General features: G+C 35.8%; 1 protein-coding gene across 2 annotated transcripts; it reads right to left on the bottom strand.

Annotated features, from left to right (window-relative positions):
• Window positions 1–14,520: 14,520 nt before the first annotated feature.
• On the bottom strand, window positions 14,521–19,172 carry LOC107474593 (V-type proton ATPase subunit c''2). 2 transcript variants are annotated; one of them, XM_016094230.3, is made up of 5 exons: window positions 18,902–19,172; window positions 18,242–18,418; window positions 18,077–18,154; window positions 15,110–15,280; window positions 14,521–14,981 (listed from the first exon to the last, which is right to left on the bottom strand). In XM_016094230.3, the coding sequence occupies exons 2-5, from the start codon at window positions 18,355–18,357 to the stop codon at window positions 14,813–14,815; spliced, it is 534 nt and encodes a 177-aa protein (XP_015949716.1). In that variant the 5' UTR covers window positions 18,358–18,418; window positions 18,902–19,172; the 3' UTR covers window positions 14,521–14,812. The 2 variants fall into 2 exon arrangements, with proteins under 2 accessions (XP_015949716.1, XP_052115736.1); XM_052259776.1 differs by having other exon boundaries at window positions 18,910–19,172.
• Window positions 19,173–20,396: the final 1,224 nt, after the last annotated feature.

The raw sequence follows: 20,396 nt of genomic DNA, 5'->3' as shown, positions 1-20,396 counted from the left end.
AAAAAAGACTGGTAAAAAAATGTCTTGAGTTTATTAAAAAATTTGAAAATTGGGCACATACTCATGCATTAAGTACTTGAACCATATGCATTTATCTTTCGAAAAAAAAAAGAAAAAATAAGAGAAAAAATAGAGGAAAAAAATATAATGTATATATTCAAAGAAAAAAGAGAGAAACCTAAAAGGGGATAAATCTACCCAAAGAAAAATTTTATAAGTAAATGCATATGTGATGTAAATTGAAAAAAAAATGCATGGGGTGCGAAAAGTGGATCATGGGTAGCTAGGTTCATGAATTAGAATTAAGTAGTTTATTGTAGGTTAGATGGAAGTTTAAGCTAATTAAAGATTCAAATTTTTAGTCCACTTGACTAAATACATCCTCACTTTACCCTAGTCCCATTCCAACCCTCTAAATTTCTCATGATATTTGTATGCATACATTGAATAGTGTTGATTGTTAGAAGAACAAGTTATAGAAAGCAAGATTTGAAGAGAATGAAGTGAATCAACCCTATACACTAGAGCGATTAGAGAGTAAACACATCCGGTGAGGGTTTGATTGCTTAATTCTATGTTCCACTTGTCATGAGATTTTATCTTGCAAGTTTGTTATATTTCTAGAACTTAAATTGATTATTGATGAGTGTTAGTGACGTTAGGATTTTTGCTAGTAAAGAATTTTATAAAAATAGTCGTTTTGTAGATATAGATTCTAAACCAATAGAAATCCCTTCGTGCAAACGTTTTGGTTGTCACAAGTAACAAACCCCTTTTTAAAATTGATAACCGAGTATTAAACCTCGGGTCGCCTTCTCAAGAAATTGCAGGGAGGTATGTTCTTATTATTGGTTATGAAAAAGTGTGTTTTGGGGTTTTGGAGTTTGGGCAATGGGCACAAACATATTTAAATGACAAGTAAAATAAATTAACAATAATAAAATCTCTTGGCAAGGTATGAAGAACTGGAAGTCCTATCCTAGTTATCCTTATCAATTATGATGAGAATTGGATTTTTCTTCCACCTTGTTAACCTCTAACTATGAAGGTAAGTTAAGTGAATGAATTAATTCGAATCCTCAAGTCCTAGTCTTTCCTTGGGAAAGGCTAGAGTTATTGGAATATGAATTAATGAAATGAAGAAATCCAATTTTCAATTAACAATGAGTTTGATAACTCTAGAGTCACCAATTATTTAACCAAAGCCAAAAGGGAAACTATCTAAATTAAATAAAAAGCATTCATAAATAAAACAATCATAAACTGAAATACCTCAAATAACATTAATTAAGAAAATCAATCCCAATATGGAACATTAAAACTAAATAAATACAAAGAACATTGAACCTGGGATTGAGAGTCACTCCTAAAACTAAGAGAAGTCCTAAATCCTAATCCTAAGAGAGAGGAGAGAACCTCTCTCACTAAAAACTACATCTAAAACCTAAAATTGTGAGTTATGAAAGCATGATCATGAACGGATGCATTCCCCCACTTTATAGCTTCTAATCTGTGTTATCTGGGCCGAAAACTGGGTCAGAAATAGCCCAGAAGTCACTTCCAGCGTTTTCTGGTCCGTACAGGTCACGGCCAAGTGACGCGGAGGCATCGCCCACGCGGCCGCGCGGATTAAAGTTCGCAGATGCGACGCGTCCGCGTGGATCACGCGTTCGCGTTGCCTAGCATCAAAGCAACTATGGCATATTAAATATCAAATCGAAGCCCCAGATGTTAGCTTTCCAACGCAACTGGAACCGCGTCGTTTGGACCTTTGTAGCTAAAGTTATAGCCGTTTGAGTGCGAAGAGGTCAAGCTGGACAGCTTAGCAGTTTCTCCAACTTATTGTATTCCTTCCATTTTTGCATTCTTCCTTTCCATCCTCTGAGTCATTCCTGCCCTATAATATCTGAAAACACTTAACACACATATCAAGGCATCTAATGGTAATAAGAGAGGATTAATAATAAGCAAATATAAGATCAAAGAAGCATGTTTTCAATCATAGCAACAAATCAAGAAGGAAAATGTAAAACATGCGAATTGTATGAATAAGTGAGTAAAGAGTTGATAAAAACCACTCAATTGAGCATAAGATAAACCATAAAATAGTGGTTTATCAACATCCCCACACTTAAACAATAGCATGTCCTCATGCTAAGCTCAAGAGAAACTATAAAGAGATGAAGAGGAATGATAGAATGTATGAGATGCAACCTATGAATGCAACTAAATGTAAAAAATGTTTCTACCTACTTGGTGAAAAAGTAAATAAGTCTTTCAAGAATAAATATGAACTGGATTTCACTAATTCAAATCACAAAATACAATACAAATAACTTTCAAGAAGAAGATAGCTCATAAAAGCAGGGAACATAGAATTAAGCGCTGAACCCTTACTTGGTAGTGTATATCACTCTAACACTCAAGTGTCTAGAGTCAATTCTCTCAATTCTCTACTAATCTTGCTTTCTCTAGCTTGCTCTTCATCTAACAATCAACAAAAATTTAATGCACCAATACACAAATCAAGAGGTCTTTTAAGGGTTGTAATGGGGTTAGGGTCAAGATAGGATTGTATTTGGCCAAGTGGACTAAAATTTGAATCCTTAATTAACATAAACTTTCCACCTAATTTAAGACAATCCATTTAATTAAAATGCAAAATCTAACTTCCCATTAACTGTGCTTTCCACATGTTCATGCATCCTAACATTGAGTTTAGTATATATGCATTAATATCAACACTTACTTTGGGGCATTTTGTCCCCTTTTATTAATTGCTCTTTTTTTATTTTTTTTTCTTTTTTATTTTTCTCAATGCATATAATTAAAGTATTGAATGCAATAATATGTGCTCAACTATTATTTTGCACATTTTCACTAAAATATACAACACCCAATTATTCAAACCAAATAATTTCAAACCCAACCTCCCCACACTTAAATCATGAGCACTTTTACTAGTCTAAGCTAACCAAGGATTCAAATTAAGGACATTATTGTTTTCCGTTCAGAGTTATTAATGTGTTAAAGTAAAGAACAAATGGGTATATTAGGCTCAAATTGGTTTGCAAAGGATAATGAAGAGGGTAAGGCCATATGGGTATGTAAGCTTAGTGAAACAAAGGCCTCAATCATATCAGTGCATGCATACATTAAACAATGGAAATATAGAATTAAGCAAGACAAAGATCACAATTTTAGAGAGAAAAACACACACCAAAAATAAAATATTGATTGATAAAATGCAACCAATCAAGTAGGCTCAAAATCTCACTGGTTTTGTGTGTTCGGGCTCTAAACTATGTTCCAAAATAATATTTTTTCAAACAAGTTTTTCAAAAAGTTTTATTCAAATTAGTGAAATACTATAAAAATTTCTTGAAAAAGAAAATATTACTTTAACCAAGTGGTAAAATATGCACAAAAAACAAACATGCAATCAAACATGCAAATGCAACAATGAAAAACAAGAATTGGTGTTGAGAAGGGACTAACTAACCCGTGGAGATCGGTATCGACCTCCCCACACTTAAAGATTGCACCGTCCTCGGTGCATGCTGAGATGTGCAGGTGGATGGGGTTGTAGTTCCTCAGCTAGTGCGCTCTTGTGTTCCTTTCCTTGCCGGTGGTTTGGGAGTATCTTTCTCTCTTTACCCTTCTTGGTGGCCATCCTGAAAGGGGAAAAAGGAAAGTAACAAGTAAAGTTAGGGAATCCAGCAAGAAAGAGAGCGGGAAAGGTGGTAATCAATGCACAGTAAAGAAGAATGAAGTTAACACATGGTCATGACTACATGTGAAAAGTCATCAATGGAAATATAGCAAGTGCATGTGATGACAGTTAAATGCAAGATGTTTATTGGCATGCTGGCAAAGGCATGAGTAGCATAGATCAAGCATTCAATGTCTAAGTTAGATTACCAAGTCTTTCAAACTAACAATCATGTTTGTAATAACAATTATATTTGATTAATAAAATATAAAAAGGGTTTTGTGAAAAGCAAGCATTTATAGTAATAGATTAAAAGAAATCTTAAAAATAGTGCACAATGCCATACGGGCGTTTTCACAAACACATAGCATGCATGGTAAATAAGCTATTTGAAAGTATTAAATTGAACATGCAAGAAACCCTTTAAAAAGTAATATATAATTGTCAAATAATCCACAAAAATATAGAAAAACAATGACCCAAATAAAATTCCAACACCAATGAAAATAATGCAATGAATGAAAGTATGCAATTAAGTAAAAGAAAATGAAAGATAAGAAGAATGAGAAGGGAAAGAAGGGAAGAAGAGGTAAGTAAGAAAGAAGGGAGGGAAAATTAGGATTGGGGAAGAAAAGATAAAATATTTTGGCATATTAGGTTAAGGTGCGCGACGCTGGCGACGCGGTCGCGTGGGTGACGCGGCCGCGTGGTGTGCAATAAGGTCAGGCGACGCGAACGCGTGAGTCACGCGATCGCGTCACTTGATTTGTGCTAGTGGCGCGAGTGCAGCCTCGCATTCGCACAACTCTCTGTTTGAATTGCATTTTGCCAAAAATCTGGGTGACGCGGTCGCGTGGGTGATGCGATCACGTGGATGGCCATTTTTGAAAGATGACGCGGCCGCGTAGGGCACGCGTTCGCGTGGGAGGGCTTGGGCTTCTAGCACGAGTCCAGCCCAATTCCAGCACAACTTTCGGCCATGCACCTTTTTGACGTCGATTTTCATGGCACGCGGCCGCGTGGGTCACGCGGTCGCGTGGGAGGCCATTATTCCCATGTAACGCGGACGCGTCGGCGACGCGGTCGCGTGGGTCGATTTGTGCCACTGGCACGCCTCCAGCCACGCTCTCGCGTGACTCTCTGTTCAATTCTTTTCCTCTCAACGCACTAGTGACGCGGACGCGTCAGCGACGCTGCCGCGTCGCGTGCGTGTTTTCCCTTTTTTATGAAAAATGCAGAATGCAGTATGCAGAATACAATGCTTAATGTGAATGCTATGCATGATTCCAGGTTCAATAAAATAAAATAAAACTCAAAAACAGACAAAACTAAATAAAATTAAAATTGAAAAAGGAACGATCATACCATGGTGGATTGTCTCCCACCTAGCACTTTTAGTTAAAGTCCTTAAGTTGGACATTTGGTGAGCTCCCTGTTATGGTGGCTTGTGTTTGAACTCATCCAGGAATCTCCACCAATGTTTGTATCTCCAGTAACCTCCGGGGTCCCAAACTAAGCATGTAAAGCCCTTAAGAAGCTTCAAACAGATTCTTCGGCTCCCAGGGTGACAAATGTCAGAACAGATTCCAGGACCCCAAACCTTACTTTTACACCCGTTTTTGTCTCGATCTGCATTTTTCCAGTCGGGTGAACGGTGATCTGAATTCTCACTGCAGCGACCAAACAGCTTCCTAGACCCATTCAGTTGAGCTTTATACCAACCTTTGCATTTAAACTTAAAGCTTCCAACCATAATGAACCTTGCAGGACAATTCTTACCACTGGCCATCTTTCGCTTACTCTTAATGTCACAAAGAGCTCTAAGTTGACCATCCATCTCCAGTACCCCATATTCAAGTGGAATTAGAAAGCTAAGGGATATGAATTTTACCCACTTGAATGTTGTGAAGGATGATGGCAACTTAGGGGGAGGTATTTTTAATGAAATTGCAAGCTCCACTCCCCTGTGCTCTTCTCTGATAATTACCACCTCTTTACAAGCTTCTTCAATTTCAACCTCTTCCTCTTGGTAGCTCTCTTCCAATTTAATCTCTTTTTTATTGTTTACCAAGGGCATGGGAGGTTGTGTTTCTTCTTCTTTAAATTCCATCTCTTGATCAACCTCTTCCAAGTCTTCAGCCATGATATGCCTTGGAGGTTGTACACCCTCCTCAACAACAAATTCAAACTCCTTAGAAGAGGGTTCTGTGACTTGAGGTTCCCGTGGAGGTTCTGCATCTCCTAAATCTTCAACCACGTCTTCCTTTGCGACTATTATAGTTTTCTCCACTTGTTCCAATACAAAGCCATGTTCCTCATTGTCCACCGAAGTTTCTAGTGTCTCCTTCATGCTTTGCTCTTCTTTTGATTCTCCATATGCAGCCATAGGAGTACTTTGAGTGCTCAGATGTTGGGAAGCTATTAGATTTACTAACTTGCCTAAAGCGGCCGCAAAATTTTGCACACTCTTATTCATCCTTTCTTGCCTTTGAAGAATAACACAAGGTCTGTCATCCATTAGAGGTTGGGGTGGATATGAGGATTCATTGGTTGGGAGAGAGGGTTCATAATAGGAAGGTGGTTCATCTTGATAATGATATGGAGATGGTGAATATTGAGGTGGTGGTTCATGAGAATAGTCGTGTTGGAAAGGTGGTGGTTCTGTGTATGGTTCATTTGGCTCATAAGGTGGTTGGTATGGTGGATACGGGTTAGGGTCGTATGAGGGTGTTTGGTGGTAAGGGGCTCGTGAGTATGGTGGTCCAAAGCTTTGTTGAGGAGGGGGTTCATAGGCGCATAGTGGTGGTTGTTGATAATCAAAAGAATGCTCACCATAGCCATTGCCTTGATATGCATCACAGAACGGTTGTTGATAATCCATTAGAGGTGGTTGTTGCCATGAGGGTTGATTAAATCCTTGTGGCTCCTCCCATCTTTGATTGTTCCAACCTTGATGCATGTTCTCATTATAATCTCCTCTTCCTGCAACATAGTTGTAACCAGACTCATAGCTAAAGGGGTGAGAGTTCATAGTAGTAGAAGAAAATAAAAACAAAAACTAACAAAAAAGGAAAAATTTTTTTGAAAAAGATATAATTTTTGAAAAAAAAATTGAACTTTGATAAATAAGATAAGATAAGATAAAAAAAATTTTAAAAATTTGAAAATTTTTTTTTGAAAAGTATTTACAATAACCAATAATAAGGCACACGTTTGCAATTCCCCGGCAACGGCGCCATTTTGACGTTAGGATTTTTGCTAGTAAAGAATTTTATAAAAATAGTCGCGTTGTAGATATAGATTCTAAACCAACAGAAATCCCTTCGTGCAAACGTTTTGGTTGTCACAAGTAACAAGCCCCTTTTTAAAATTGATAACCGAGTATTAAACCTCGGGTCGTCTTCTCAAGGAATTGCAGAGATGTATGTTCTTATTATTGGTTATGAAAAAGTGTGTTTTGGGGTTTTGGAGTTTGGGCAATGGGCACAAGCATATTTAAATGACAAGTAAAATAAATTAACAATAATAAAATCTCTTGGCAAGGTATGAAGAACTAGAAGTCCTATCCTAATTATCCTTATCAATTATGATGAGAATTGGATTTTTCTCCCACCTTGTTAACCTCTAACTATGAAGGTAAGTTAAGTGAATGAATTAATTCGAATCCTCAAGTCCTAGTCTTTCCTTGGGAAACATGGAACATTGAAAATAAATAAATACAAAGAACATTGAACCTGGGATTGAGAGTCACTCCTAAAACTAAGAGAAGTCCTAAATCCTAATCCTAAGAGAGAGGAGAGAACCTCTCTCACTAAAAACTACATCTAAAACCTAAAATTGTGAGTTATGAAAGCATGATCATGAATGGATGCATTTTCCCACTTTATAGCTTCTAATCTGTGTCCTCTGGGCCGAAAACTGGGTCAGAAACAGCCCAGAAATCACTTCCAGCGCTTTCTGGTCCGTACAGGTCGTGGCCAAGTGACGCGGAGGCGTCGCCCACGCGGCCGCGCGGATTAAAGTTCGCAGATGCGACGCGTCCGCGTGGATCACGCGTTCGCGTTGCCTAGCTTCAGGAAAACTATGGCATATTATATATCAAATCAAAGCCCCGGACGTTAGCTTTCCAACACAACTAGAACCGCGTCGTTTGGACCTCTATAGCTAAAGTTATAGCCGTTTGAGTGTGAAGAGGTCAGGCTGGACAGCTTAGCAGTTTCTCGGTTTCTCCAACTTATTGTATTCCTTCCATTTTTGCATTCTTCCTTTCCATCCTCTGAGCCATTCCTGCCCTATAATATCTGAAAACACTTAACACACATATCAAGGCATCTAATGGTAATAAGAGAGGATTAATAATAAGCAAATATAAGATCATGATTAAAACATGCTTTATAGACCTTTAAAATTGTCAAATTAATTTCACTTTTATTCCATTTGATGCCTTGTTATATTCGTTCAAGTTGTTTAAGATTTAAGAGGCAAGAATGGAAGACGAGTGAAAAGCATGCCGAAGCGGAGATTTTGCAAAGAAACAAAGGAGAAAGAAATCCAGTGCTATGCGCACACACACATAAAAAAGTCTGCATATGTGTGCACGCACAAGTCTTGCCGTGTGCCTCACTTAAAATAGCACATGACTCATGATTTCTAGCCCATTTTGGGCCCCATCTGTAACGGCCCAATTCCTAGTATGTCATGATCATACCAGAAACTAGGCGCTATTGACTTACTGTAAGAACCGTAATTAATTAACCACTTTATTAAAATAATTTAATTTTCCGAAATAGGTTCAAAAACTTAAAAGGTTAATTATAAAATTTAAATATGATATTTGGACTCAATAGATTTTTCTAAGTTGGAAAATGTAATTTTCTGCAAAAAATTACGTAAAAATACGTACCAGTAAATTAGCCGGTAGTACCGGCTTAAATCTGTCCGATACTGCATGAGAATAATAAAAGCTGTAGAAAAACTTAGGAAAATAATTAAAGTTGAAAACCAGGAACTCATTCTAAAGGTTTGGTCCAAAATTGGGCCAAACGGGCTAAAAACTCTAACGGGTTGGACTAGGTCTAAGCCCAACATATATAACCACTTAAATGAATCCCATTCAGCCACTTTCACCATTATTGATAGGAGAGTGCAGCTAGTAGGGTTAGAGAAGAGAGAAACCCTCCATTAAAACACTCACTCTTTTGCTCATAACTTGAGCTATGGTACTCCGATTCATGTGCCATTTGCAGCCACGTGAAGCTCTCGCCGAGCCTGTCGGTTCTAACCTAGTATTGCTAGTAAGGCTTCAAATTTTGCACCCCTTTCTCTGCCCTAAAGAAATTCAAAATTTTACGTTTGAATATTGAGTAGATTTTGTGTTTTTTATTGAGTAGGTGGTATCTAAGGGTGGGTTATAGTAGTTTGTACCCCAAACACCATCAGAAAACATAAAAAAACTCTTTACTTTTGTGAATTTGTGAATTTAATAAAATTTAGGTTGATTTATATGATTTTAGCTTGAATGGAGTAATTTGTGGAGTTGTCTTAGCTATTTGGGAGCATTTGGACTTGAATTAGTGGCTTGATTTTGGTTAAAAGCTTGATTGGAATCAAATTTTGTATTTTGTGCATATTGAAAATAAGCCAAGGTATGGTTTTAGTTTTTCCTATGTAATATATAATGTTTCTAGATACTTAGGATAGTGGACTTATGGATAGGATTGAATTGATTGTTGAAATTTGTTGAAATGATGATGTGTGATGATTTGATGATTTTGATAATTTTGATAAACTATGATGTTGATGTTGATAAATAGTGTTTAATATTGAGATGGAGGTTAAATGATGCTAATTATGATGATTGGTAGTGATAGAATGATGATTGATGAGTGTGTTGGTTGAGAAATGGCTTCAATATGATGACTTTGATGATTGGGGTTGAGGATGATGAGGATAATATATTATAAGTGAAAATTAGGTAAGAGTGGTTGTTTGGGTCAAAATGGTAAGTTCTTATGTGAATTGATGTGTGTTATGGTTTTGAGTTGGTTTGGTTTAATATTTTGAAATTTAGAGAACCTTGTTGATTTTTGTAAAACTTGGTTTTTGACAAACTTTGGTGGATCATAAATTGAGCCTTAATTTTTGAAATTGATTGAATTTAATTTTAAATTGAAGATGGTTTAAAGAGCTTTAAAATGGTATAAAGTTTGAGAAAAATGGAGTTTTGCCTAGGAAGTTATGAGCATTTAAAGTTAGGTGTTTAAAACTAAAATTCTGCAGCTTTAAAAATTTTACAAGTCTGCTGCAATTCACGTATGCAAACCTGTGCACGCGACGCGGGCATTCTCTACTACCTGGGGGTCTCACGTACGTGGGCACTATGTTGCGTATGAGAGCATGTGAATTTTGGCTATGCGTACTCGAGTTTTAACACGCGATGCGAAGATTCTTCTCAGATTAGGAGTCTCGCGCACGCGAGAGAGGAGTCGCGTACGCAACCCTCACTTTTTCAATGCGTGCGTACGCAAGGCAGGGGTGTGCATACGCACAGACCCTGTTTTGCTGAAAAATGATTTTGCTTCATTTTTCATGGTTCTCTAGCTTTTTAAACTTCTTTTAAACTGCTATTTGAGATTACTAGCTAGTAATTATGCTCTAAGACTAATAGAGAAAAGTTAGTGACTTAAATAGGTGAATTTTTGTATAAATTTAGAAGACAGAGACTTAGAGTTCTGGAGTACTGAGGATGGAATCAGTTGAATGAGATGGCGGAGTACTGTAATGATGATTAATGAGACGAGTTGTGGAATTATGGACTGAGAATGTCTAAGACGAGCTTAGGACTCGGAGTTACATGATGACTTTACTGAGTATTGAAAATGATTTCTGAAAACTACTGATATAATATTTTATGATGATATTGTTGAGACGCTATGCGCCTGGCAAGGACAGTTGTTAATTCCGCTTACGTTGAGATGTGAGGTCTGTGGCTGAGTATCTCGCTCGCATCCTTTCAGATCACAAGAGTATGCCCGAGCACTATATCCATGGGTAGTGTGTCCGACACTATATCCGTAGGGGGATTTCACTTATATTCGTGACCGAAAGGCGACATTCCCAATGAAATATATCGATATGGCAGTTGAACCGACAATGTGATATTACAGCCAGATAGGACAAGCATTCATCATGTGCATATTCTATATGTTTGCCTGCTTTGACGACTTGCATTGTTTTACCTAATTGTATAACGAGCTTAATTGCTTATTGATTTACTTGCTATACATGATAATCACTTATGCTTTACTTGTACGAATTACTTGTGTTTTCTACTAGGATGGAGGAGGCTCGGTAGGAGGTGGCGATGGGATCGCATGGAGGTTAGTCTGGTGAAGGCTGTGGGTAGCGGTGAAATGATAGTTTAGAAATTCCCTAAGTTGGATAACCTGATTAAAGATTTTATTAAATTGTTTTATAAGTTGAATCTTATGCTTGATGTGAAGTTCTAGGATTGCCCCTGACATCCTGGAACCTTATATCTTACATTACTGGACACTGTTATCATACTGAGAACCTCCGGTTCTCATACCATATTCTGTTGTTATTTTTCAGATGCAGGTCATAACCCACCTCGATGAGTTGCAAGATGGTGACAGCGCGGAGGATCCTTACCACCTTTTGTACTTTTTGGGATATTTTGTCATAGCTCTATCTCTCTCTCTTTTGTATCTTAAACTTGTTGCCTTAGAGGCTTGATTTGAGAGATAGTTGTATATGTTGTTTTAACTCAAAAACTCTGTATTGTCTGTTGATTTTATGCCCTTACGCTTTTAGTTATTGCGTGAATGCTTCGCGCTTTTGTATCTCTGTTTTTTAGCTTTATTTTTTCATTGGCCTTCTAGTATTATTATTCCTTTCTATATATATATATATTATCGTATAAGCCTTAGAATTATCGTGGCACTTAGTTATCCTTTGTTTTACGGCATGAGGTAAGGCTTAGGGTAATTAGGGTGTTACATTTAGTGGTATCAGAGCGGTTGGTCCTCGTGAGCCTAAGGGATGGACCGATTGTGCTTCATTGCATACTCTATGTCTTTTTCTTTCATGCTATTTAGGTTTATCTGCTTGATATATGTATAGCATGCTTGTTTGTGAATGCCTTTTTAGGATAATTGAAGCACTAGGCTTTTGATATTGAGACTGATCACTTTGATATCGACTGTTTGCTGTAGAGAAGAATCCTAATGGCTACTCACGGACGAGGTCGTACGCGTACACGGGGAGAAACTGAGAATGACCAACCGGTAGACAACTATGCCGAGTTCATGGCGGCGATGACCAATTTGGCAAATACTATGCAAGCCAACACCGATGTGACTATGTAAGCCGTGGAAAGGATGGGTCAACTGACGGGAAACAAAAATGAGAATGGGAATGGAAATGGAAATGGAGAAGAAGGCGGTAACAATTTGGGAGGTACTCCGATGACCTTGGCTTCATTTCTGAAAGTTCATTATCCTTTTTATTCTCTCAGCATTCAAATCTGACTTGTCAAAACAAGTCAAACCACGAAAATAAGAATTTCAAAACTCCTAGACAAAGTGGCTTGAAAGTGAAATCATCCCTAGTTAGTAACTGATGACGTAGAGAGGTGCTTGCTTAAACTAGACTGTTACATTCTGTCTTCCTTAAAGAAAATTTTGTCCTCAAAATTTCAAGTACCTATGAACAAATGTGGGTAGTCTACTTTCATCTTGTCCTTCAGTTCCCACATAAGTTCTTCGTCTACATCTTGGCCCCACCTCACCTTGACTAGAGGAACCATTTTCTCTTCAGCTGCTTATCACTTTGCTCTACAATCTTGACTGGTATTGCTTGATATGTTAAGTCATCTCGCAACTGCACTGCTCTGGTTGTAAAATATGGCCTTCGTTAGGATTATATTTCTTGGGTTGTGAAATGTGAAAAACATCATGGAGATTTGACAAGTACGGCAGAAAAGCTATTTGATATGTTACTAGACCGATTTTTTTAAGAATTTGAAAATGACCTAAGTATCGAGGATTATGTTTCTTAGTCCTAAGGGCTCGACCTACTCCAGTAGTGGGATTACTCTTAGAAAAACGTGGTCACCATCATCAAATTCTAAAGGCTTATGTCTATTATTGGCATACCTCTTCTGTCGGCTTTGATCAGTTTGAATCTTTTCTCGAATCCTCTTGATTCGTTGGGTGGCTTCTTGCACCAATTCTAGACCTAGAACGCTTGCCTCTCCTCCATCATACCAGCACAATGGTGACTAATACTTCCTTCCATAAAGAGCTTCATATGGTGCCATTCCAATACTTTGCTAGTAACTATTGTTATAGGCAAACCCCATTAATGGCAGATATTTGTCCCAATTTTTCTTGTGATCTAACACACAGGATCTCAGCGTATCCTCCAATGTACGAATTGTTCGTTCTGATTGCCTGTCTGTTTGAGGATGGTATGTTGGGCACATATGTAGTTTTTCCAAAGACTTTTTGAAAAGCTCCCCAAAATCTAAAAGTAAACCTCAGATCTCGATCTGACACAATGGATGAAGGTACTCTGTGTAACCATACTATCTCTTGAATATATATCCGAGCGAGTCTCTCCGAAGTATAATCAACTCGAATCGGGAGAAAATGCGCTGATTTTGTCAACCTATCCATGATCACCCATATCAAATCATGTCCAGTAGATGTTCTTGGTAGTCCGGTAACAAAATCTATCGGAATTTTTTTCCATTTCCACTACGGTATCTCCAGGGGCTGTAAGGTTCCTAGTAGTTTTTGATGTTTTACCTTAATCTTCTGACGAGTTAGGTACTTTAAAATGAAGGCAGCCACATCTTTCTTCAGTTTCGGCCACCAAAACATCTGGTTCAAGTCTTAGTACATCTTTTTTACCCTGAGATGCATAGAAAATTTGCTCCGATGGGCCTCCATCAAGATCTCTTGTGTAAATTCCCTTGGATGGATACATAAAGCGCACAATGTTTTCTTTTTCCCAGGCTTTATATAATCCTAAACTTATATAAATTGGTTGGGGGAGGGTAAATTGTAAAATAATAAACTTTCTATATAAAAATTAGATGGCCTCCCTTCCTATACCGAGATTTTGCTTCTACTGATATGATAAAAATTAATCCATCGTGAATTTGAACTTTATTGATTGTGTTTAGAAAAAAGATTAAAACTTCTGATAGGATAAAAACTAATCCATCGTGAATCTGGACTTCATTTAAGGTCGCATTGGGAAAGAAGATTGTAAAATATACTTAACTGAATTATGTTTTAGTATTATGTTTTCTTTTAAGATAAATATGGAGATTGAGAAATAAATTTGAAATTTAAAAAGTTAAATAAGAATATTTTTAAGAAAAAATATTATTAAAGTTTTAATCTCCATCCCTATAAATTTCAATATCCTGTGTCTCCACTTTCTGGAGGTACTAAAGGAACTAATATTTTATGTACCGTGACTAAAATTTTAGTTCCAGTCTTTGGGCACCAAACACAATACTGAGTCTCATTCCCCCAATTTCTAAAAACAAATGCTACCTATGATATGTCACTAGGCAATGAGTAGCTGCATGCACAAAACGGAATTCAAATCCTTGACACATGCTTAAGCAGAGTAAATTAACCACTCGACCAATCCAAGTTGGTTTGTAATGAACACTTTTAATCTATGTTTCCAAAACTAATATTTTCACTTAACTTACAAAATACTTGCAACTCAACAAAAAACTAATTCTTGATTTTATACACATTCCCAAATAACTTCACATCTTTTTTATTAAATGAATAAACACTTCAAAATTAGTCCTCCAAGACATATTGAAATCCAACCAACAGCTTGATGTCTTTGATGATGATACACAGTACATTCTAACTACTTATTGGTAAATGGTACAACCTAAAAGTTTCAATGGAGGCAAAGCTACTACGCTGGACTTTACATTCATACCAACAAAGGTAACTAGGTATGACTTCTTCAATCACTTGGCAGTACAGAGAAAATATTGTGCTCCACCATAATTGTATTCCCACTCTCTTATATGAAAGCAAATTAAACTTTTGTTGGCCATGTTGCTTGAGCTGACATAATGATTCCAACAATAACTCCAAATAGCCCAAGAGCACTACCAAAAATTTCAATCACAAGAATCTTCACAAAGAGAGAGGAGTTTTGAGCATCAGACAATGCACAGCTGCTTCCAATGATCCCTACACACAATCTGCCAAGAAGAGAAAAAGGAAAAAGAAAAAATGATTTATAAAACAGCAGCATGGAAAATGTTTATCTGCGTTTGTACAAAATTTTGCTGGGACTATATATAAGATGTTGGCAGAAATGAACACAGACCCACAAACAAGATTTGCAAAGCCAACAATAAGTCCAGAAGCAAAGATTGCATATCCAGCCCTAAGAGACTCGGCTGCATAGATCTGTGATGAAGGAACGCTTTCTAATTTTGTTTGTAGAATAATAGCCACAATAACACCATATATAGCAACAGCTTCACAGAAGATTACACTGCAATACCAAAACATCAGGAACAATCAGTAAAGTGGCAGACATGACCATGTTAGAACTAAATCAGCTGCACCAACCTATTTTATTAAGTGACATTTAGAAAGGAATAATGTTGGCAGAATTCATGTAAAACAATTATCGGTTAGAAATTCAGAATGACAATACTGAATTCTTCATTAAAAACAGGATTTCACAAGTTAAAATTTACCATTTAACTTCAATGGTTTGAGTAGTCAAACCTTACAATCTTTTAAGTTTAGGATTACATAAAGCCTGGGAAAAGAAAACATTGTGCGCTCTATCATAATCTAACTCCCACAAAGTGATATAAAGTATAAGGCAAAATAAAATTTTGACAGCCGTGATGTTTGAGGTGTCATATAAATTCTAAAAACTCTAAATATCCCAAGTGTGCAGTAAAGATCTCAATCACAATATTTAACACTAGTAGGTCTTGCCATTTTTCTATAGCTTTTTAAGTTTAATTATTAATTTATTATGTATGGATAATTTAAAAAAAAAAACACTATTTAATAGAATAAATTCGTTAAATTTTTTAGGCAAGTGGTTCGACCAATGATGGTTACATCCTGGCCTGGGTGCACTAATATAGGAAAGTGAACGGGAGTATTTTCACGATGTTAACCATATTCAATAGCAAAAGCTTAAATTTGCAATCACAGCTAAAAAAGGATTTAATTGGAAGAAAAAATTGAAACCACTGAAAATAGTTGGGTACAAAAGTGTATTTGGATTATTAAAATAGGTATAGATAATGATTGAGCTATTAACTCCAAATGGTTTTCATCATGTTATTTTTATTAAAAGCAACCAGACTATGGTAACTTTTTACTGGTAAACTAAGTTGGGACATACGGCTCTGCCAGTTATGTAAATTATAAATTACCTCACCCATTTTCAGTGATATAGACAGGCCTTGATGGATACTGCAACGCCTGTGCAGACCTTGCTTAAAATTAGCCTATATCAGGCGCACTGGTACTCCCATGTGGAGATTGAACCCTACCCAGAAGCGGATTTTGAATTTTATTATCTACGTCCCACTAATAGTGTGTGCCTGTTGCATTTTTATGGGCCAAGTCATCTTGTTCAATCACATTTTTTATATTTTATTTTGATTACATATGTCACCAAATATATGATAGAATATTCGATTATACAAGGCCTTAGTTTCTGGCCCCCTACTTATAAGAGTTCGGATCCTTCCCTAAACATACCAAACCCCATAGTTAGTGAGACAGTGTAAAAGTTATTTGGCATAGAAGAAAACTGGAATACAATTCCTAATTATAAATTGCAGCTTTTCATGCTCCATTAACAATAGTAATTAATGAAGCTTCAACTATAGTTGGAGAGCTAGACTCACTCCACATCAACTTCAAAAGAGTACCATTATTATTCCAAATAACCAACCATCATAATGTGTCTATGCATTCAAACCTTATGCAATGAGGGGAAAACAAAATAAAAAATAGAAATAAAACTGAACCATGGATAAACTTCAAACAAATAGTTTAGTCCTTTTTCATAATTTAATTTTAACTTATAAATCCCTCAACTTCCATAGATGATGCTTAAAGTGAGGGTACAATATCAATCCCAAATACCGAACCAGCAAAAAATTAAATAAATAAATAAACCAAAGAAACATGAGCAAATTTCTTAATTTAGCTGCAAGTCACTTAGTACCCTCCATGATAAATGCTTATCAATGAGCAAGAAAGAATATCATTCACTATTATGAATAAACTAATGGCCGATACATTGTAAAATCAGTTGTACACATTTAAAATGATAACTCTTTATCATTGAGTCTCTATTCAAACGTCTGAACATCCAGTCACCACAAGAAGCAGAATATTTGCATGAGAATCAGGTAAAAGTCCTAAACAAAAAATAGAAGAAAATACTTAAGAGCCAGAAATCTTTTACCACAATAGGTCTACATGGTTATTTATGATTGAATAAATGAGTGCCACCACTTCAACTTATCCAACAACCATCCCCAAATCTTAGTACGTTAAGGCTAAAGTTTTCCCCTTTTTTGACCAAGTAGTGTAGCATTACTCATTGTAGGTTGATCAATGAGTTTAATTTGTATGCCCCTATAATTCTGGGAATATTAATAGTTTTACTCTAACATCCAATCATGAGGTGCCGCATAAGGATAATTGGTTTCTTTTAAAGATAGTGAAACATGAGATATAGCTATTTTTTGCTTGTATGACAATATATGATTGGATTGCAGTGGCAGTTTATAGAAATTAAACTCTTTCTTAATAGGTTAGGTCTTATTATAAACATAACAGGAGAATATAAAGAATATGATGCTGAGAGCTAGCACAATTATCAAAATTAACACTAATTTTGTGTGAAACCACCACAATACTAGCTGAATTTCTAGAATCTGAATATCATTTCCTTTTCACAACATCAAATGCAAAACATTTCTAAATTCTAACTCTCTATCAAAGTTAAGATTATAATGCACTAAGCACAATCATAAAACAGTTAACTATCTAAAACCCAATAACACATCTAATAGAACACTGCTGAAACCTAGACATATCAACATAACCAATTGGATAAAAATCTAACATTGGCCACTTTAAAAGTACTTAGATATCTCAAATGGATAAAAATCAAAAATAAAAATAAAAATTGAGAAACACCAACAATTAAATGTATACAACTCTAAATGAAAACTAAATCCGAACACCAAACAAATTCGACTATGAAATTTGAGTGGATGAAAGGACAGATCAGTAATCATACCTAATGAGATTCTTGGAAGTGATTCGGGGAGCCTTGATTGCAGCACCGATCAAGCTGCTACCAGTTATGTAAATCCCCCTTCACAAATCCAAAAAAAAGAGATTATCAGAAACGGTTACGGGCATAAATTGAGAAAATCTGAAACGGAAAAGGGTAACGGCGTACCAAGCAGCACCGAGAACAGAGACACCGATGGAGACGGCGATGCCGACGGCGGAGAAGGTGTAAGGAGAGATCTTAACGAGCGCAGTACCCCAAGAGCTGGATGCGGCGGTAGACATTGCGAATCACTGAGAGGTTCTATGATCGGATCTCAACGTACGTCGTGTAATGGTGTTTAACCTTTAACCACACAGAAGGGAACAGAAGAACCTTCAGACATAGTTATTAGAACTGACCCGGCAACTGATTCAACCGGTGGTTACTAATTCACCCGATTAACTCAGTTTTAATTAAATAAAAATATAAAATTATAAAAAAATGAAAATACATATTTTCATAATCATATTAATAATACATTATAAGATTATAAGTGGTGTTCTGATAGAATTTGTGATGAAGACATTTTTTAAATTTTAACAAAAAAAAAATCTAGTTAAAAACTAAATTCAACTAATTATACCAAATCAATAGCACCTATGTAAGAATCAAATCAGCCAACATAGGTATACAGCAACAAAAGATTTGAGGAGGTTATTATTTCAGCAACAGCAACAGCAACAGAGCAACAAATTCAACCACCAGTAACAATAAATCAGTGAATTGATGATTTACAGCAATGAATCAATGAAATTGAAAAACGGAAAGAACAGGGAAGAAGCTGACCAACTGACGACGGCAACAAGAAGAGTAGAAGACGACCACGACCTCAGACGCTGGTTGACTGGTTCCCTTTGACGCCGGCAAAGACGATGGCAGGGAGGGCGACGGTGACACAGTGAGTGAGCGAGCGAGACCGGAGAGTCGGACCGGCGTAGCTCGGACACGTCAGTGAGTGCCAGAGGAGAAAGAGGTGGAGAGAAGAGGGTGACGGTGAGGAGAAGGAGAAAGACTGAAGAGAGAAGAGGGACGTTCATTATGTTTGTTCGATTTTATTCAATTCTGGGATATTATGTTATTCTGAATTTTGTTCAATTTGATTACCTCTGTGGAATATGTAGTTTTTGATGGTTGAGGCTTCATTTTGGTGTAATTTGATTATTAAGCCTGTTGAATGTGTAATGTGGATTAAAATTTTAATAATTTTATTGTATATTCAATTAAAACGTTTTAACTACAGTTCACTCCGGTTACAATACACAGTGGTTGCTAGTATTGTATAGGCCAGATATTAAAATGTTGAGAAAAGGATAAATAAATATTTTATTTTTTAGTCTACAAAAATTTAAGTTTTTTAAGATTTGAAAATATATTTAAGTTTTTAATTTTTTAAAATTGGAATATATTAATTTTTTTATCTAATTTATTTTATTTTAAAAATTTTTTCATTGAGTGCATTCATATATCAATCAAATGAAAATAACAGAAGTCACAATTGATTTTATCGTTAGGTCTAATATATTTAAATAAATAAAAAAATTAATGTGTTTAAATTTTAAGAAGGTCAATAATTTAAATATATTTTAAAATTTTCAAAAATTTAAATGTTTATAAACCAAAAAATTAAAGATTTATTTGTTATGTTCTCTAAAATATTTTATACTGGTAGATATCTAACGGACAGAATGAAGAGGTGTGTGTTTGTCTAATGTGATACAAAATGGAACAAATAGGGAGGCATTAATAATTGGTGCAAGCGACAATTCAATTTCCTCTGGAAGAAATGGGTATAAAAGAAGGCGATCTGAAGATAACTGTGAGTAATAAAAGATGGTGGAAAGGATAAAAGAGGTTGAAGAAATTTGTGGAGAACAAAAGTTTTTGAGTAATAAGACATATAACTTAAAATTTCTGTTCCATGTCATAGGTATTGAGCATAAAGAAAAAGGAGAATTAAAACTAAGAGGACTATGGGAACAACCTGCAATCAGGAATGAAACATGGGTGTCGTCGAATGCTGAAATTTAATAAGCTTGAGGCAATATGGTAATACGGCCATAAAAAAAGACAAAAAGAGGAATGCTTGGTGTGTTTTTGTTATTAAGGCAATACTGTATTTATTTTTTAGAACAGAACTAAATAAGATACTAAACATAAGATATAAATAACAGAAACACAAAATTTAATATTTTTATTTTTTTTTTAGTGATAAAATAGAATAAATTATAAAAATTAAATTTATTTTTATTCTTTTTATTTAAAAAATTTAAAAAATTATAAT

This window comes from Arachis duranensis, chromosome 3 (genome assembly GCF_000817695.3).
Source record: "Arachis duranensis cultivar V14167 chromosome 3, aradu.V14167.gnm2.J7QH, whole genome shotgun sequence".
In the NCBI taxonomy this organism is placed as follows: domain Eukaryota; kingdom Viridiplantae; phylum Streptophyta; class Magnoliopsida; order Fabales; family Fabaceae; genus Arachis; species Arachis duranensis.
The sequence above is the reverse complement of the archived record's forward strand: the minus strand, read 5'-3'. Positions and strand labels throughout refer to the sequence as shown.